Source organism: Chionomys nivalis, chromosome 16 (assembly GCF_950005125.1).
Source record: "Chionomys nivalis chromosome 16, mChiNiv1.1, whole genome shotgun sequence".
NCBI lineage: Eukaryota > Metazoa > Chordata > Mammalia > Rodentia > Cricetidae > Chionomys > Chionomys nivalis.
Window position 1 is genome coordinate 19808690 of NC_080101.1, and position 19590 is coordinate 19828279.

At 40.5% G+C, this 19590-nt stretch overlaps 1 protein-coding gene across 1 annotated transcript; it reads right to left on the minus strand.

The window, feature by feature from the left end:
* Nucleotides 1-15995: 15995 nt before the first annotated feature.
* Nucleotides 15996-18074, minus strand: LOC130888260 (E3 ubiquitin-protein ligase Topors-like). The gene has a single exon (XM_057791182.1). It carries the CDS (start codon nt 18072-18074, stop codon nt 15996-15998), a length of 2079 nt encoding a protein of 692 aa, XP_057647165.1.
* Between the last annotated feature and the right edge of the window lie 1516 nt (nt 18075-19590).

A 19590-nucleotide genomic window follows, 5' to 3' on the forward strand; every position in this document is an offset into this window, starting at 1 on the left:
GTAATAAATATCTAAAATGTTTCCATCACCACAAACCTTCCACCCATGGATTGCCAGTGTGGTGTTCTAAATATGATAAAAAAAATCTATCCACAAGTTTGGTGAACACTAAGTATGTTGTATGACAATATGTTATATAGGACATGTTAATGTTTCTTGCATTTAATGTAATTGGATAGTCACAAAACTCTTTGAAGAATAGATACAGTTAATCTCACACTGAAGGTTTCAAAGGTGGAGTATGAAGCAGAGTGTGAAGCAGAGCAGAGTGAAGCGGAGTGTGAAGCAAAGTGTGAAGCAAGTGTGAAGCGGAGTGCGAAGCAAAGTGTCAAGAGGAGTGTGAAGCGTAGTGTCAAGCGAGTGTGAAGCAGAGTGCAAAGGGAAGAGTGAAGTGGAATGTGAAGTGGAGTGTGAAGCAAGTGTGAAGTAGAATGTGAAGCAGAGTGAGAAGCAGAGAGTGGAGTGTGAAGCAGAGTGTGAAGTGGAGAGTGAAGCAGAGTGTGAAGTGGAGAGTGAAGCAGAGTGTGGAGAGTGAAGCGGATAGTGAAGTGGAGTGTGAAGCAGAGAACGAAGTGGAGTGTGAAGCAGAGAATGAAGTGGAGTGTGAAGCAGAGTGACTTGAGTGAAAGGGTTTGGAATAGGCAGCACAGAAACCCTGTGTACTCCATATGGGATGGGGGACCTATTGTTCTGCCTTCTCAGCTCTTCCTAGACACCTTGACTGGAACCTTTGAATGGGCCCTCAGCTACTCCTCTGAAGCCTTACTTGAAAGCCCAGCACCTCAGTGTTGCCCACAAAGTCTGTTACAATCTTCTCTAATACAAACTCTTTCATTAACATCCCCGTTCTCGACTTGTGAGTATGCTATTCATGATGGAGTGCAATCCCCAATTACCACACCCCTCCCTATGTTATTGTCTGCTTGGCCCAAAAGTCTCCTTAGTTCTTTCAATCCTATGAGCTATGAATTTCCTTTTTCTAACTCAGCTCCCATCCTGTCTCTCACCGAATGCTTTAACTTAACTGTGAGTCCCATGAGAGGCTCCTAAGATGGTCTTAAATGCCTGTCCCTTTGTGGTTTCTTCTCTAAAAGATGTTTGTCAGGGAGTGGTCATTGACTAACTTGAATGCTTACTTATCAAGTTCACTCTCATTGAAAACAAGATCCATATCTTAATCTCTCAGAGAACTAGATGTAGATATGACTATTAATATCAGTTAATGGGACAGTTACTTTCCAGACATGAGTACCATATTATCTGATAACAGGGAAGAAGAAAGCAAGAGAGTCCTCTCTAAACAAAATTACTCTTTATAGATCAGAGAATGTCTGTCATCTTTTCCCTCCCATTCACCCATTTTTTTCTCTTCTGAACAGAAAATGTTGAAATTGTCATTGATGGTCTTATTACCAAAATTATCTCTAGGTATACATTGGCTGCTTGTTTCAAAGTAAAGGAAAATGAGTAAATGCCCCCAACCCACCCCAGAAGCACCTGAAATAGTGGAGGAGGCAGGCTGCTCTGACACCTTCCTTCTACTGCAAGACAAGTGGATGCTATGTCTGAGACATGAAAGGCTCATGTTCTCCTCCCCTCCTGGCTACCAGCTGTGCTGTCTGCATCTGTCTAGATGTCCCCCCCACTCCTTCATTTATGCTTCTCTGTACCAAAGGGAGCTGCTTGCTGTGACGCCTGCCATAATGTGTCACAAGTTGACAGGCAATTGCTTTGTGAAGCATGCTGCTTAGCTACAAGACTTGCATCAGACTGACATACTGTCTCCTCTTGATGGAAAAGACCAATTCTTATACATCCTTTGGTTAGAAAAAAAAACTAGCATAAAATGTGATGTGAATAGAGATATAAGTACAGGGTTTACAATTGCTGTTTACCTTCCTGGCTTTGGAATGTGTAGCACATGGTCATGACAATTAACCACCTTTATCAGGAGCTTATCAATTCATTTATTTATGTGCCTATTTGTTTAGGCATTCTTCAAGGTGTTAGATTCTTCTTAAAATCCAGGTACTTAGAGGAAGTGTCAAGGGAACACCTGCATAAACAATCCGGTCCATGCCACTATGAAGGAAGCACAGGCAAAGAATATGATTAAAATGCAAAGAGATGAGGCTTGAAAGACTCAATATAGAGGCTGGGGATGAACTTTCAGTGGCAAAATGGTGACTAACATTTGCAAGGCCCTGGATTCCTATACCAACAAAGAAGAGAGGGGGAGGGAGAGAGAACACAGTGTACTGGCAGGCGAGTATAATAGAAGGAGACATTTGCAATGCTCGAGAGTTCACAGTGCTTCATAGGGGATGTCAAGTAGGAGCTAAGTTGTGGGCAATTGCATTCATCCAATGTGAGTTCATTCATCAGTTCACTCAAAAGCAACAATAACAAGTACATAAGAGGTATAAGTGGAAGCGAGCATTCGCTGGCATATTCCCAAGCTAGAATACAAGACAAACAAAGACAAATCTCAGAGGCTGATATCAAACAGCCCATGAGTCAAACATGTACAGAGCTAAAGAATCTTAACTAGAAGTTTGGAGTTTCTTATACTGATGGCGGGGAGTCATGAATTCATTTGGAGAACTGAGGTAAATGTTCTTCGCCTTTCTGGAGTTAAGAGCAATAACAATGGCAGGCTTTGTAGACCTCTGTTTCATTTTATCTTTATATGAACTAGATTCTCATGATGGTTAAAATCTTCAAAACATACACATGCAAAGTACCATGGTTTATGCTTGCAGGTGATATACAAAGAAGCAATACTGGGAGACCAAAAATTAATCTGTAGGTCATAACAAGTCATGGAAGCATAATGGACAAAAAAAAGGACACCTGAAAATCTTGACCTGGTAGAGTAAGAAAGGAAAGAGACCAGAAATACAAGTCTGTATAGAGATGTGCTACGTGACCTGGAGTTTGATTCATTATCTGAGTTAGAGGTGATAATGGCAATGAACTATTGTGCAGTCAATGTCTAGAGTAAACACACACACACATTTCATATAGCCAAAATGAGGCCAGAGAGACATGAGACTACCACAAAGGCAGACATCAGTGCAAGGTAGGTACAAATATATTGAAGCTGCATTTTTTAGCATGTCCATTGAAATTTGTATGCACACGAATAGAGGCAGATAACAGATACTCATGATCAGATGACCATGATTCTTCCTACTGTATCCTGAGAGAGACAGTCAACCACAGAAGACACAGCTGAGACTATGTTGAGTAGTGGACAGTGCAGATTTTGGTGAGAATCCCAGCTCTACCCTTTGTTCAGTTTCTGTGATTCTTGGAAAATTTTATGCAATCACTCATGTATTCATCCAGTTTCTCCAGAGGAATAGAACTAATATAGTTAATATATATCCCAAAAGGAATTTGGTAGATTGTCTTACAGGATGTGGGCCGTCTCTATGTTGGAGAGGGGACAGTAACTGTTCAGTCCATGATCCTGGAGACCTGGAGGACACTGGTCTTCAGTCCACATTGGAAGACCAGTGAAACTGAATCGTGATACCAGTGTAGGATGGCAGTAGCAGCAATTGAGTAGATGCACTCACCAGCAAGGACCAAATCAGGCAAGCAGAAGTAGCCGTGCTTTTCATTAGGCACTCTCTGTATCTGGGCCTCCATCAGCAGGTGTTGCCACTTTGGAAAACAATCTTCCCTTCTTGGTTAATGAGTCCAGGCAATAGTCTCCTGTCTCGTTGTTGATTCCAGATCCATAGAGTCTAACAATAAAGAACGACCATCAGACCTAAGTTTCTGCCTCCTGATTTATAAGATAGCATGAAAGTTTGTCCTTGGCGCAATGGAGAGCTAACTAGAGTCACATGTGTTAAAATGCCTAACTTACATCTGAACATGCAGATGTTATAGAGTTGGTAATTTTGTACATAGAACAGGACTGAGGACTCCAGAAAGTAGACATGTCCTTTGGGGTGACTTCCCCTGGATTGCAAGTGCACTTGGAGTTTACATTAATCCTTAGAAAGTAAAAGTCTTTGGGAATTATCACTGGTTAGTTTTGAAGGAGACAGTCATTTGTTACTAACATTGACCCAATGAAACTAGTAAGGTGTAAAAGGCATCATTTGCGAAATGACAAATGAAGCCCTGCCATCTAAACGAGACAGGCACGGGGTCACTGGATCTTGTGGGTCTGCCCTGACATGTAGCTAAACAGCCACTGCCATCTCAATACACAGGACTCCTTAGTCATAGAGATGAGTGAGCTAAGGCTTGCGGGTATTGCTTCGTCCTAGGAGTAGATGTGAGCCACCTGGGTACCAGGAATCAAATCTGGGTCCTAAGCAAGAGCAGCAAGTACAGTTGCATGCTGAGCCATTTCTCCATCTCCTACCTATGCATGTCACAACTGTAACATTTCTCTCCCTTGAGAGTGATAGGAGTTACAGGATGAATGCCCTGTGTGCTACCCCAAAAGGACACAATCACTACGTAGCCTAGTTTTTTGGACATCTACCATCTCCTACCATTCATTAACCTCCATTTCCTCTTTGATGCATTCTTCTTAGATGTGGGCAGTGTTGCAAAGCATTACATACACTTCTCTCTGCCCTTCATTATCTTTATATGTGAGGTCCCATGCAACATTATTTGTGATACCAGAAATCAGAATCTATCATCATAATATTCCCCCAACTTTAATTTCAAAGTTTCCATATTAGCTAGTAAACAAACTAGACCAACATAGGAGCCAAAAGAACAAAATACAACACACTTCAGTATGATAGAGTTTAATCTCCGCTGTTCTGTTTCCTAGCAGTAAGGAGCCTGTGGGTAATGTTGGTGGCTTTGTTCCATCCCAGTTGATGGACTGTTTTTGCTGTCCTTAAAACATAGCTTCTATTTCTTTATCCAAGAATATCATTCATTGTTACCATTTTCCAGACACACAAAAGGATAGAGAAGATTAAGGACAATGGAGCCTTGCTTGGGAAGATTTCTGGAAGGCACTACAAGCATCACACCTGCGTGCATTCTATTAGGGATTTAACTAATTCACATGACCTCATCTATGCCAACAGAGGGTTGGAACTTTATACCTAGATAGACTACCAAATACTCCTTCAGACTGTCAGCTTCAGGGAAGCACGTGTAGCTTTGTACTATGGTTTGAACAAGTGTTCTCTGCTAAGAGCCCAGGAGAAATGGTGTTCAACCCACTCTCTGCTTAACAAGCCAATGTCTACAGCTCATATGTTTTATGCAAACCTCTGCGTTCAAAGCTGTGTTTCCATAGCATTATCTCTGTCCCAATCTTCACATTTACTTAAAATGGACAAAGTGACTATTTAGGCTAGTGACAGTGTCCAAGTTCTTAGTGAAGTCCATTAGCAGTCTATGTCCCAGATTCTCTCAGTTAGTCCATTGGGCTAGGATGATGGGGAGGGATTGGAAAAAGTATTGTTCCTGTGGTCTCAAATTTTCTCTTTTAGGTGAGTGGAGAAGGAAAGTCTCCCTGTTTCAACTGAAAAAGACAAGCAAAATATTACCTCTTATGAACCAACTACCTCTGATACCTTCAAATTCAATTCCTTCACTTCCTTTATCACCAACTGACTGAATACACTCATTATTGTCCATAAATTATATATATATATATATATATATATATATATATATATATATATAAAATTGAAGCTCAGAGATATGGGGTAGCTTGCCCAAGGTCACATAGCCAATAAACCAGTAAGTAATTAGATACAAATTTGAACACAAGTCTTCCTGCCTCCAAAGCTGTTCCTCTTTTTATTATTATATCCCACATTCATTACAAGCACTGGTACCTTAAGATAAAAAATGAACTCTGTGTGGTTCAAACCATTTTAATAGAGAAGTTCCGAGAAAACAGGACATTACCAGGGCCACACTGTCACCATAGTTTATACTTACCATGAACTCTTCCCAATAAACATTTCATTTAAATTTAATAAAGCAGTTAATAAAGCCATAAAGGTTAATTACTAGTTAAGGGAAAAATATGACTTCACTTTGGTGAACACGTGAAAAATGAATCAGCTTAGTTTTCAGTTAACCCAGGATTATACAGGCAATAAAGTATGATTATGGATTTAACATGTTAATTTCCAGGGGATTTAATAGCAGTGCTTTGAAATCCATGACCAATTGCTAACCCATCTGACAAGGCTCCAGACAGCACTAACTAAGATTAAATCACTGGGCTCACATGTGGATGCAATATATCACTCGAGATGAGATGGCCATAAGTTTTCATCACAGAGACGGTCCAGTTGCCTGGTTATGGGATGAGGCATGGTGAAAGGGACAACAGAGGACATAATCTGTGATGTCGATCTGACACCTCACCTCAGAAGACATCTTTCAGGAAATAACCTTTAACTTATTTTCATGAATTTACGGTCCCCTCCCGTGTATTCTGGCTGCCTGTGATAACTCATGTCTTACTTGTGTTTTGGAACATAGACCAGAGAATCTACATCACTTTAGATGGCTTGCCCTTCCCCAAAGAAGTTGTTGGCATATTCAGTTTTCCGTGGTCCTTCTATAGTTCAACAATTCTGTAAGTTTCTCCAATGTCACCTTTATTAGAAACTAAAGAGCAGTTTCTTTTATCGTGTGAATTGCATTGCCTCACCTCCAGAAAATTAAAGTCATTTTGGTCATGTAAAGATTGTAAGAGAAGTGTGGAAACTGTGTACTAGGGAGAACCCCACTAAGTAATTGCACTTGCAAACAAAGGTTATAGTATACACCCTATAAGTGCAGAGGTTACTAGTTATAACAGAAGGTATATCCCCAAATGCCCAAACTATCGTCTGCTCCCTTTCTAAGAAAATTTGACCCATGTCTGCTCAAGAACATTTTGTAAATTCCAACTTAATTGCAGCATGTTCTTTTCATGGATCCTTTACTTTCCCTGCTCAAATAATCTACTTTCTGTTCCAATTTTCTAAAGTCTCACAGCCAATGGTCTTCCTACATCAAAGTATGGGGATAATTAAATATGGGAGCATGTTCTAATGCACAACAGAATCTCAAAAGCCTGACCTTATGACTGATGTTCCAATGTTCCATGGAAAACAGAAGAGTGTGTTGGTAAAGACCATTAGTGTTGCTCTAGTTATTTGGAGTCAAACCTCAGCTCTGCTGTTATTATTCTTATAAGCTCAGGAAAATTTCTAAAGTTCTCTATGTCTCAGTTCCTTTATCTGTAAAAGAGAGGTCATGATATCAAATAACCAACCACATAGGATTCCTGGCAAAACTAAAAGAGATACTGCAAGAACAATGTTTGTAAGAGCATTTGGCAGCACAATGAGTGTTTATAAATAATGAGTAGCACAATAAGTAAGCTCAGGGTTGACTACTGTCATCATCACCTTCCTCTTAAAAGGAGACTAGATGGCTTGAGGAGTGGGACAGAAGGCTCAGTAGGCAAAAGTGCTAGCCTGGGAACCTGAGTGTGACTGCTGTAAATCCATGTGATAGGAGAGACCCAACCCTTCCAAACTGTCATCTGATCTCCACATGCACTCTTTGACACACATGCTCACACACACACACACACACACACCAAATAAATAGATAATGTAAAACCCTTAAATTTTTAGATTATGTAGGAAAGAATTAATTCATTTCTCAATGACTGATTAAAAGCATATTTTTTGGGTAGACATGAGGTACAGGATTGTAAGGTCTTATTATTATTCCAAGGTCCCAATTAAGATATACACCCTCTTTAATTTTTAAGAACTCAGAATATACAGTATTTCTATACCTCAATTTCCACATTGTTTTTTTGGTTTTGCTTTTTGTTTTGTTTTGTTTGTTTTTTCAAGACAGGCTTTCTCTGTAGCTTTGGAGCCTGTCCTGGAACTAGCTCTTGTAGAACAGGTTGACCTCGAACTCACAGAGATCCGCCTGCCTCTGCTGGGATTAAAGGCGTGCACCACCACCACCTGGCTTCCACATCTCTTTTATGCAGCTGGTGTTCTAGCCTCATTGGAGACTAATTTACTTAAAGGCTGTGTGTACATGGTCATCATGCAATAATTTATAGTTTTTCTTTTCTTTGCCTCAGTCTCCTATAAGGTGGTCTAACCCCCCCCCACCAGAACATCTTCTATTTTAGCTGTTCATGCCCTATAAAGCCCAAATCACAGTAATCACACCACAGATATCCACTCCCTTTTCGTTCTTCATTGCCTTTTTTTGTGATGAAAAGTTTATGTATCAACTTGACTTAACTAAAGCAAGTCCAGATAGCTGATAAAATATTTCTAAATGTATCTGTGAGGATGCTTCAGAAAGGGATGTTAGCATGACATCAGTAAAAAAAGGGGCCCAGGATCACTTCATCTATAAAGGTGAATCCTATATTCTCCTTGAGTTGAAAAATTTAACAACAAAACAGGTATCAAGCAAGAATTACAGTTATAATAGCAAATACAGGCCTGCCTACTTGCTCAACCCAGTCCAGCATGGTAGTAGCGGTTCGCTCCTCTGAGAGCCATGTACATTGCCCCATTTTGGGTCACAAACTCCATTTAAATGCTCCTTAGCCAGTCCTTGTGAAAGAATGGGAGCTATTTGTGCTGGGGAACCAGGAAGCCACTTTTTTAAAGAAGCTGTGCAGTTTTTACTGCGCCCTGCAGCACCTTGCTTGCCACAAGCCCATCTAGAAAAAGAAATTGTGGCTACCAAAAGCCATGCTTAACTCTGTTCTTTTGTATCTAGAATTCTTTTTTAAGCTTTCTCAGGATTTTATGTGGGTATAGTTACCCACATTGGCATGCCAATTTGTTGTAAGAAGGCTGCTAGTTAGTTCCCAGCTGCTCAGCCCCAAAATAATCACCCAGAAACCATATTATTTGCAATATTGTTTGGCCAATAGCTTAAGCGTATTTCTGGCTAACTCTTGTATCTTAACCCATTTTTACTAATCTGTGTATCGCCACTTGGCTGTGGCTTACCAGGTAAAGTTCTGGTGTCTGTCTCCAGTGGGGCTACATGGCTTCTCTCTGACTCCGCCTCTCTTTTCCCATCATTCACTTTAGTTTTCCCCACCTAGCTCTACTCTACCCTATCAGGCCAAGACAGTTTCTTTATCAACCAGTAGTATTCACAGCATACAGAGGGGGAATCCCACATCATGTGAGTGCCTAGTTTTCTATTCTTTGGACTCTAGACTACCAGGTACCACTGATCTCAAGTCATCATGTCCTCTTGTTCTCAAGCCTTTGAACTTGTGCTGAACCACACCCATGGCTTTTTGAGTCTCTAACTGGCAGGTGTAATAACACAGGAATTCTTATCCTCTGCCATCTAGTGAATCAATTCACATAATCCTCCTTCTGTATTTTTTACATAGTCTATTACTTTTGTTTCTCTGGAAAACCCAGAACAAAACAATTCAGTTTTGTAGTGACCTAGTTTTTGTTTCCAGACCAGGGTTTAACTATTTCCCCCTCCCCATTCTACCCTTCCTCCTTTCCTTCCCTGCTGTCTGCTTCTGGCACCTGTCTCTATCTGCCTGTCAGGAGTTCTCAGGCATTTTACATAAATTGATGCTTCATAAATACCCTTTACAGTAGTATTGTTAACACTACTGATAATTAAAATTAAGAAATAGACATTTTAAATAACTAAGGTTACACTGTTAAGTATCTAGTTAGCCATTAAATCTTGACTGCCTGGCCTTGACATCACGCTTTTAGCCTTTATGCTTCTCTGATTGCCTGTCTTAGTCACTGTTCTAGTGCTGTGAAGAGATGTCATGACCATGGCAACTCTTAGAAAAGAAAGCATTTAATTGGGGGATTGATTTCTGTTTCAGAGGGTCAGTCCATTACCATCATGGCAGAGAGCATGGCACTGGAACAACTGAGAACTACATCCTGATCTGTAAGCAGAGAGAGACTGGGTTTGGCATGGGCATTTGAGACCTCAGAGCATGCCCCTAGTAACACACTTCCTCCAACAAGACTGTACTCACTCCAACAAGACTACATTTCATATTCCTTCTCAAATTCAGCATAAAAAAAAATAGCAACGACTTTCCATAATGGGATGTTGTACATGACTGTCATCCAGTAGAACAACCTGCATCTTTGGAATTTCAACTGTGTGCACTTGCAAAAGACCATCCCAGCTGGCCTTGTTGACCTCCAGCATCAATATATAACAAGATGGGTTGACAGGGTCATAGGACACTCACTGGAGTATCCGGACACTGCATGCCACTTGCATATACAATATTCTGCCCTAATTGCTCGTTGCCTCAGTGAGAAGCTATAAGCTTTATAATCTAAGGAAGACCATGGGAAAGAGACTCTATATTTGTGGTTATAGAAATGCTGGTTATGTAAAGACTTTTCCACTGTGTCCTTTTGTGAAATGGAGAACACCTATACTCTTGTAAGTAACCCCTCACTTATGCTTTTTAAGTGAGCCTAATTAAATCATTGGTTTCCCAGTGTGAACTTTGGTAAAATACTAACTTGGACACTGATTTGTTGTTGGCACCATAGGACAAGGGACAGAAGCTGTTTCCATATTCGTCTGGGAAGGAGTTTTAGCAACATGTCCTGGCATGGTTGAAAAGAGCCTGCCACAGTAGAGGTTGGGAAAGCATTAAAGGGCTCAGCCAAAGGGCAACTGATAATTGTGTTGCATCTGCATCTAGTCAGGCCACATCTGTTTCCTGATTGTTCTAACATGCAGACTCTGTATTTAGGTACCTCATTCTTCTGAGTTTCTGAAAAATAGTGAAGGAGCAGAACAAACTCCATTTTGAGAAAGAACTTCATTTCAGATAGGGCCTTTTTATTGTTTTTATTGAGCTATATATTTTTCTCTGCTCCCCTCTCTTCCCCCTCCCCTTTTACCCTATCTCATGATCCCCATGCTCCCAACTTACTCAGGAGATTTTGCCTTTTTCTACTTCCCAGGTAGATTGGATCCATGTATCTCTCTCTTAGGGCTCTCTTTGTTGTCTAGGTTCTCTGGGATTGTGAATTGTAGGCTGGTTATTCTTTGTTTTATATCTAAAAGCCAATCATGAGTAAGTACATGTGATATTTGTCTTTGAAAGGGGTGAATACAGACCAGCAAAGTCATAAACACTTCGAAGAACATGGTCAAATTGACCCCACTAAGGTGTCCAAACAGCATCTGTTTACATATGCTTGCTTCGAATGTCCTTGTAGGTATCTGATTACCCACTGTTTTGAAATTCTTGTCTGCTGACAGTAGCTGTTTTAAAATTCCCCTATACCCTAAACAATGAATTCGAAGTTTGTATGCCCATACCCAATCCTGAAATGCCAAGACTTGAGCCACTCTGATTTTTTTTCCCTTTAGAAACCCCATACCCTGAGGGATCTGGGCCATTTTCCTCCATCTGTTGCATCAGTGTGCTGAATGACTGTCTAAGCTGGCTTAAATTCAATAAGCTCCAGTATGTTTGCATCAGATACTAGCTCTGTGTTGGTCTTGATTGGGCGTTCCATGTGATGCGGGCTCAATAGTAGAATATATATGCATAAAACTTGCACAGTTCCAAGAATGGCTTATATAATATTTAATGTATAAATATGCACCTTGTTATGAATCTTAATGGAAAAAAGCTTTTTAGTGCACTAAAGTAACTCTAATACTACTAAAATTATTGAAACTACCTGTAATTCCAGTACTTTATAACTCACATTTTAAAATGTGTATATGAATGAGACAAAATCGCATGTGACACTTTCAAAACGTTGACCTCTTAACTTCACTCTGTTTTTTTTTTTTTTTGGTTTTTCTAACTTCACTCTGTAGTCACGAAGTTTATGCTCAGATCTTAAACACACAGTATTTAGTCTTGTGTGTTACTATAACGTAAAATTAAAACTTAAAGAATGAACAGCTGAAAACTTAGATTTTCTACAAACTGTGATTGAATCCCTTTCATTTAACTAAGGTGAAAGTTAGATCGTAGACCACTTACTTATCATTGGTCAATAAACCCACAGTACGGAACTGAATACAGTTCAATAATACCATCGTAACTCCATCAACCTGTTTACCAAACAATTCCAGCAAGGAGGACCCTGAATTAAGTGTTGTGAGAGGCGTTTGCCTAACACAGAACAGTTATGGTGTGCTCTGTTGGTAAGAACATGCAGATGTTATTTGTGTCTGTAGGTATTCTTCTGAATTGCAAAATATACAGATACAGTATATGTATATACATGTATATGGTACAGGTGGAAAACTTTAGGCAGATAAATTGCATGAATAAAATTATACATCAGAATGCCAATAGCTGATATATGTATTGTAGTTGATCTGGAGAAAGGGATCTCAGGGTCAGTGAAACCAGAGGAAAGTATACTCTACTTGTTCTGGAAGGGTAAATGGTAGACTTTCCTATGCACCTCAGCTAGAATATGTGCACTGAAATACCAAAGTATTTAACGGTCTTTATTTTCTATATTAACACCTGCCATTACTTCAATACCTTCAAGACCTCATTTCTCCTTACCTGCTTTTCATTAGAAAGGTGACCTATGTCTCATGAAGCAACTGCACCAAGAGCACCAGAGAGTCAAGGACAAAGAGGAAAAATCTCACTTTGAACCTGAGAAGTCTTAGCTGACCCACATGCTGTAGAGATGCTGTGTGAACTGAAGCATACGTACTGAGGATCAGTCACCTCCCTCCTCCCAGCTGAACCCATTGGCATCAAAGGACAAGGGAGAGTGAATCTGGGAGTGAGGAATTAGTTTTTCTTCTAACAAATAAACAGAAGTGACCCCTTAAAACCTTCACTTCCGTAGCTATGTTAGCATTTTGGATTATGAATGAAAATGTGTTCACGGGAGTGGAGAAGACCAGATGCCAAAGGTCCTAACTATGTCTGGGTTAAATTTAAAAAACTCAGCCAACCATAACAAGCTATAAAAAGGCAGAGCGTGTGTGGTTAGACCTACAATGAGGTCTCAACTCTGCTGTTTTTTCATGATGTGATCTCTCTGAAACCTTTCCCCTCATTGGAAACATAAGCATAATTAAAGTAACCTCAGCATGTGTGCTCAAGGAAAATGACAGTGTTTGTGAGTGTAGTTGCCCAAAGGTGACAAAATTAGTTAAGTGGAAAAAATGCTACCACAGAAAGGAAGCTGTGTCAACTGTAACTTAAGATCATTGACCCTGGAGTTGGGTACACTGCAAGGGCAACACTTGATCACTTTCATCACCAGTAAGATATGATTAAAACAAGCCTTGTGGACACTTGAGTTTGTGGAGAATTTGAGTTTAAGGTAAAAGAGAGGAAAGCTAATAGAGAAAATTAAGGCAAGTCATGATCTATTTTTTTTTTTTTTTGGTTTTTCGAGACAGAGTTTCTCTGTGGTTTTGGAGCCTGTCCTGGAACTAGCCCTTGTAGACCAGGCTGGTCTCAAACTCACAGAGATCCTCCTACCTCTGCCTCCCGAGTGCTGGGATTAAAGGCGTGAGCCGCCACCGCCCGGCTTGATCTATTTTTTTAACTTGGTCCATCTTCCTGTCTTTCAGGATTGTTTTTTAACTTTTGTTGAGTGAATGCATTGTATCTCTGCATCCCTTTTGGTGTGTGTGTATGTGTGTGTGTGTCTCTGTGTGTGCATGTGTATGTGTGTGTGTGTGTATTGTATACCTATACATGCTCATAACTACAATCTCTCTAAATCAGAACATTCACTCATTTACCTGAAGACCATTAGATATTGGTTTGTTCAAGCCAGAAAAAGACATTGTTGGGTCATGTGCATACTTCTAACCATACAGACACTTCAATGAACTTGGGTTAAACAGAGATGTTTTGCTGCACTGTAATTGATTTCCTGATCCCAATTTCAGGGCCTTGTGTATGCTACTGGATCTTCAGCAATGGATGGTCAGCTCATGGTTAATTTTAATATAATTAATATTAATACTAATGTATGTTTTCTAAAATTTCTGTAAAAAAATCCCAAAGCCTATAAATTTGCATCTGGAGTCCTGTGCTGTCTCTAGGAGCCTCGTGACTACTGAGAAACCAGCAGCCATGAGTCAGAAATCTGATTTCATTCCTTTTAGTTTGACAGCAGCTTTCGTTCTCAGTGTGTCTCTCACAAGCTCCAAAGACACTATGTGGAAAGTTTGAGACATTTTCGTTTGGGTCCTTTACTTAAAGTCATTTCTTTTCCTAGCAAATTCCTAAACGTTTTCCTAAACTGCCCAAGAGACCTTCAAAACCTTCCTTTTGAGGCTCCTATTCCCTGTGCGTTTGCTCATGCCATGTACCTGTGCATAACTCAATCCAAGTCCTGATTTTATAAAGGATTCAGAGATGCGGCACACTGACTAAACAAAACTCAGTGAAAACTTCAAATTGAAAAGCAGTTGAAAGCCAGTTCAAAAGACCCAGGTCCTGCTTCCAATGCCCTCTTCTCTGACTTATCCAGCTTTTCTCTCTGCTCGCTTTCTTCCCCTTCACTTTAAACCTGCATTCTTCACAAACTCATGAACTTAGCTCCAGGCAGTGTCCAATCTTTACTGCCACCAGGGAGGAAGAAACACTCTTATTTCAAAGTAGTTTGAATACTCTTGGGACATACAGGCTCTCAGTCACCACTGGTCTCATAAATCCCATGGCTAAGGGCAAAATACGTTGTCTGAAGTGTCTTCACTTAAACACATGACTTAAAATAGCTACATTTCAGGATTTGTGGGGAAGGCTGCAAAAAAACCTTAGAGATGTTTATTTTAACTACTTTTTAAAATGGATTTGAAATGCTGTTTACAGAATGACCCTAGATATATAGACAAGTATATATCTTAGGAGAGTGGTCTTGTCATATTTTCTAGGCACATGAAATTCTACTAGTTCTGAAATACAACACAGAAAGACACACAGGTACACACACACTCACACATGCATGCTTGTAGTAGGAGGCCCCGTGTTTGTTCCTGCTGCTCAACCCAAAATAACCATGCAGAAACTGTATTAATTAAATCACTGCTTGGACCATTAGCTCTAGCTTCTAATTGGCTAACTCTTACATCTTAATTTAACCCATTTCTATTAATCTGTGTATTGCCACGTGGCTGTGGCTTACCGGCAAGGTTCTGGCATGTCTGTTCCTGGTGGCTATATGGCTTCTCCCAACTCCGCCTCCTTTCCCCCAGAATTCAGTTTAGTTTTTCTCAACCTTCCTCTGTTCTGCCCTGTGCAGGCCTAAGACAATTTATTAACCAGTGGTATTCACAACATACAGAGGGGAATCCCACATCACATGCTTAGCAGCATACATAATATGCATAACTTTCTTAAGAAACTTATATTCCAACAATTAATATAAGCTTTGCTGTGTTGGGAAATCTGGGCAGCCAATCTTCATTGTTAGACCCAAAACTAAAATAGAAGGAAAATATTTGTTTAAAATTTAAATTACAACTCTCTTTCTCTGTGTGTGTGTGTGAAGGTATGTTGGGAAGAGGGCATGTTTGAGCCATGACATAAATGTGAAGGTCAGAGGGGATCTTGTAGGAGTTGTTTTTTTTCCTTCTACCATGTGTGTCTAGGAGACTGATACCAGGCATCAAGAGCTTCTACTCACTGAGCCCTTATGCAGGGTCCAAGTAAAATATATCAAGGAATTCTACTCATTTACAAAAAAAGGAGACAGAAATATTATTTATGTACATGAATAATTTAATATTTGTCTTCAATAAGACTTTGAATTTAACTATCAGATATTTTGTTCTAGTTACAAAGTGCTAAAATTAATGTTTTTATATAGTTCATATTATATCCATACTTTCAAAGAGCCCTGGTGCCTGTCTAATTAGACTAATTTGCCTTTCAAGACAATATCTCTATGCTTCTGTTGCTATCTATTTTAGATCCATTCTTGGCTGAATACTTCTGAAGTCTTCAATTTCTGTCTTTTTAAAATTTACTTTCTGCTGGAAGTTGCACATTCAGAATGACAATTCATTGGTCTTTGATCATTGAGATCCCCCAATTTAACACAGAACTCTGCTGCAGTCTGAGAACCCTCATACTGCCATTTGGATTTGGGGGGCCCAAGTATCCCGATTTTCCTAGCTCTACCGAGTAGGTTCTTTCCCTTCTTCTGCTGATGACTTGGGGACACATATGTCTCAGTCTGTAGGCCTGTGAGACTGCTACATTCTCTTCTAGTTTGAGAATCACAGTTACCTAGAGAGGTGAAGCTTTGTCTCCTCCCAGCACTTAAACAAATCTTGCCTTGGTGGACTGAGGTCAAAGATGCAATTCTGCAGGCTGATTCACAGTCGTGCAAATTTCCTTTTGATGGTTCGCCATGTGTATTTTGGGTGAAGCATTTGCTTTTGTAACTTCCCCTCAAAAAGAGATTACTCTGATCTCTGCTTACGGATTGCTTTCTGGGCCCGGCACACCGGGATTTGGATATGGGTGTCCTGGAACTGGATGGTATCTGGGTTCTTGTACTGTGGTGTGAACCAACTTCTATAGATTGAGAAGGCTGGCTGCACTTTTTCTTCTTTTTTGTAAAAGAAACCGGCATTTTACCATTTCTAGTAGGAAAGGGGACATTTCCAGAGACACAATTCGTAGAAAGATCAGTTTCTCTGGATTTGCTGTTTATATGGGTTCTTTCTCCAGACAATCTTTGAAAAGCCTTTGGTGAAGGTCCTTCAAGCTTCTTTTTCTTTTTTTCTATTTCTTTTTTCTGATGATGTACTTGTTGGCCAGGACTCAAAACATCTGTTTCCTTTAAATTGTACTTTCTTGGTGGAACTCGATCAGAATCCACTGCTGCTCTCCAGGCGTGGGAAGTGGTTCCACTCTTCTGCAGGTCCTCAACAAGGTCGGGGAGCAGCTTCGGGCTTTCGGTCTTTTTCTCTTGAACGTCTGTGCCTGGGACGCTTTCCCTGAGTTTATCCCAGTCCAGTAACAAATTGGTCGTACAAACCACATCCTTGAAATCATCTAATTCTCCGTCGTCTTTGGTCCAAGTATGGACTTTGCTTGCTGTTTTCTGATGGGTCGTTGAGGTTGTAGGACTTTGTACGGAAAAACTGCCGTTAGGGAACTGCTTCAAGTCAGAAAGAGGCCTCTTCCCAGTCTTGTTCCACTGAACCTGGGTGTTCTTTGACTGCTTTGCTCCTTGCTGAGATATTACGAGGGAGAGATCGTCAGGCAAAGACAAGACTGGAGCGGAAATAAAGCTCTTGCTTTTCACCCACGTTGAAAGAGGACACTGGTAGACAGCGCTCCGGTCATAGGTCTCCACGTCATAAGATGAATGAACAAAACTGATGAACTCATGCAGAAAGTGGCAGGTATGCTGTAGGAGATAAGGCTCCAGTAGGTGAGCGAAAGATTCACTCTCCAGGTCGAATTTGGTCATGTGATGGAGAATGGCAGCTAGAATATTCTTCACTGTGTAGCCATAGTCTCCATAAACAGCAGTGAGTTCTCGTTTCAGCCAAGGGATCAACCGGTGGAGGCTACTGGGATTTCTTTTGAAATAATTCGCTGAAAAGTGATTTTCCAATTTAGAGCCTTGGACATGTTTTACCCAGATTCCAGAATAGTACAGAGCTCGTCTGAACGTCACAATCATGTGGTCTTTAGAGTGTCCCAAGGACCTGGAGTACGATTGAAACTTCCCACGGTCACCCAACTTCTTCAGTACTTCTTGGATAGTCAGCTCTCTCGATGGTTTGATTTTCCGTTTGGTATTCTTTGGGGTCTCGCTGAGATTTTGCCTTTGAGGGAAGCCCATAGAACTTTCCTCCTCTGAAGGGAGAAACACAGGGTCTTTCTTGTTACCATTCTTCAGGTTGTTGGAACAAGACTGGGAAAGAAAGCGTTTCATGATGGGAGAGAGTGAGGATTTCTGACTTGGTCTGGAGAGTGACGCAACATCTTCCCTGTTTCCGAGAGGGGAATTCCAGTCAGACTCACTCTGACTACATCCCAAACAGTTCGGGCACTCACAGTTCGAGGAGAGCTCTATTGCCATTGGCTGAACAGATTCTATTTCCTGAACTGGATGTTGGGGAAGAAACATTGCTTCAAATCAGTTTCTCATCTGGCAGGAAAATATCATTAAAAGTACTCCATGCATATTTGTATAAATTCCTCTCTCTCTGTGGAATAAATTCAGGAATACAGTTAGGAGACACACTATTTCTAAGATTATTAATAGCATGCACAGGAAACTCGGTGTCTGTAAGGCAGTGAACACATGGGCATATTGACTTTTTTCTTTTTCAAAGTGGCATTTCAAGTTCTGAAAAGCAAATTCAAATAAAATGAAATCAACATTAGCCCACGAACATATATACACAAGTAACATTATACAGACTGAGCAAGCTGTATCTACTTACTTAAGAATATGTATCAACCGTTAAAGGAAACGAAGTCATCAACTGAGAAGAGAGTATGGGAAAGTAATACATAGGAGGAAAGGATAGTGAAAAATGATGTAATTACATTATAAGCTCAAAAAATTGAGAAAATATTTTAAAAAATTTAAGTATCATGCTCTTTGACCTGGCAATTCCATATGGTTTTAATCTAGATACATAAGAAATTAACACATAATGACAGTTGTAATGGCAGTGACAAAGGCTGAAAGTTGCATAAGTATACGTCAGTGTGCGATGTGGTGAATGAATGGTGCATTATTATCGTATTTAATATTAGGGATTCATTCAAGTGAAGTGAGAAGACTAACATCTACCAAGACAAGGAGACGGTTGAATATGTTGTTAAATTAAATACAGGAATATGGAATACTTTTCAATCCAGGACAGGCAGGTATAGTGGCTCACTCTTACTATACCAAATCTAGGGAGGGAGAGGCAGAAGAATCTTCAGTCCTATGAAACCTAGTTTGGGTTCCTAGACACTAATTATTTGATTCTAGTGGCATTATTAATGAGATGCAATTAGAATCAAAAAATTGCACTAAGAATAACAAATTACACCTCTAATATATACATCTGTGTGGATGATATACAAAAACATTCTTAAGACACAGACTGCAACTGCACAGAGCAGACCAAGTAGTGGGTGACCAGCCTCCCAGCTGAATAGACAGTCTCTAGGCCCTAGGCCCCAGGACAATATTCCGGGCACCTCCTTGACCTCCCTAAGCCACACTAGCTGGTTAGCAGGCAAGCCTCCTGCAGGCAAGGTACCCCAAGACCCTCACATCAGACTTTGTCATCTGTAAGTCTCATTCTGTCCCCAAACCTACCCATCCTCGCAAGTCCAGTCTCTAGGCCATAGGCTCTGGGCCAAAACCCTGGGCCCCTCCACCACCCAGGTCAGCCCAAGGGCAAACCTCCTGCAGACAGGCTGCTCCAATACCTCTCCATTGGACCCAGTAATTTACAAGCCCCACTCCACCCCCAAACCCACCCATCCCCCCAAACCTCAGTGGTTTCCAGAGACACAGACAGTGACTTCACAGAGAAGACCAAGAGCAGCTCCCTGAGACACAAACATTGACTACACGGACAGGTTCAAGA

What these genes read in the sequence shown, in the direction of transcription:
- LOC130888260 (XM_057791182.1), bottom strand. Translation starts at nt 18,074, where the DNA reads ATGGCAATAGAGCTCTCCTCGAACTGTGAGTGCCCGAACTGTTTGGGA.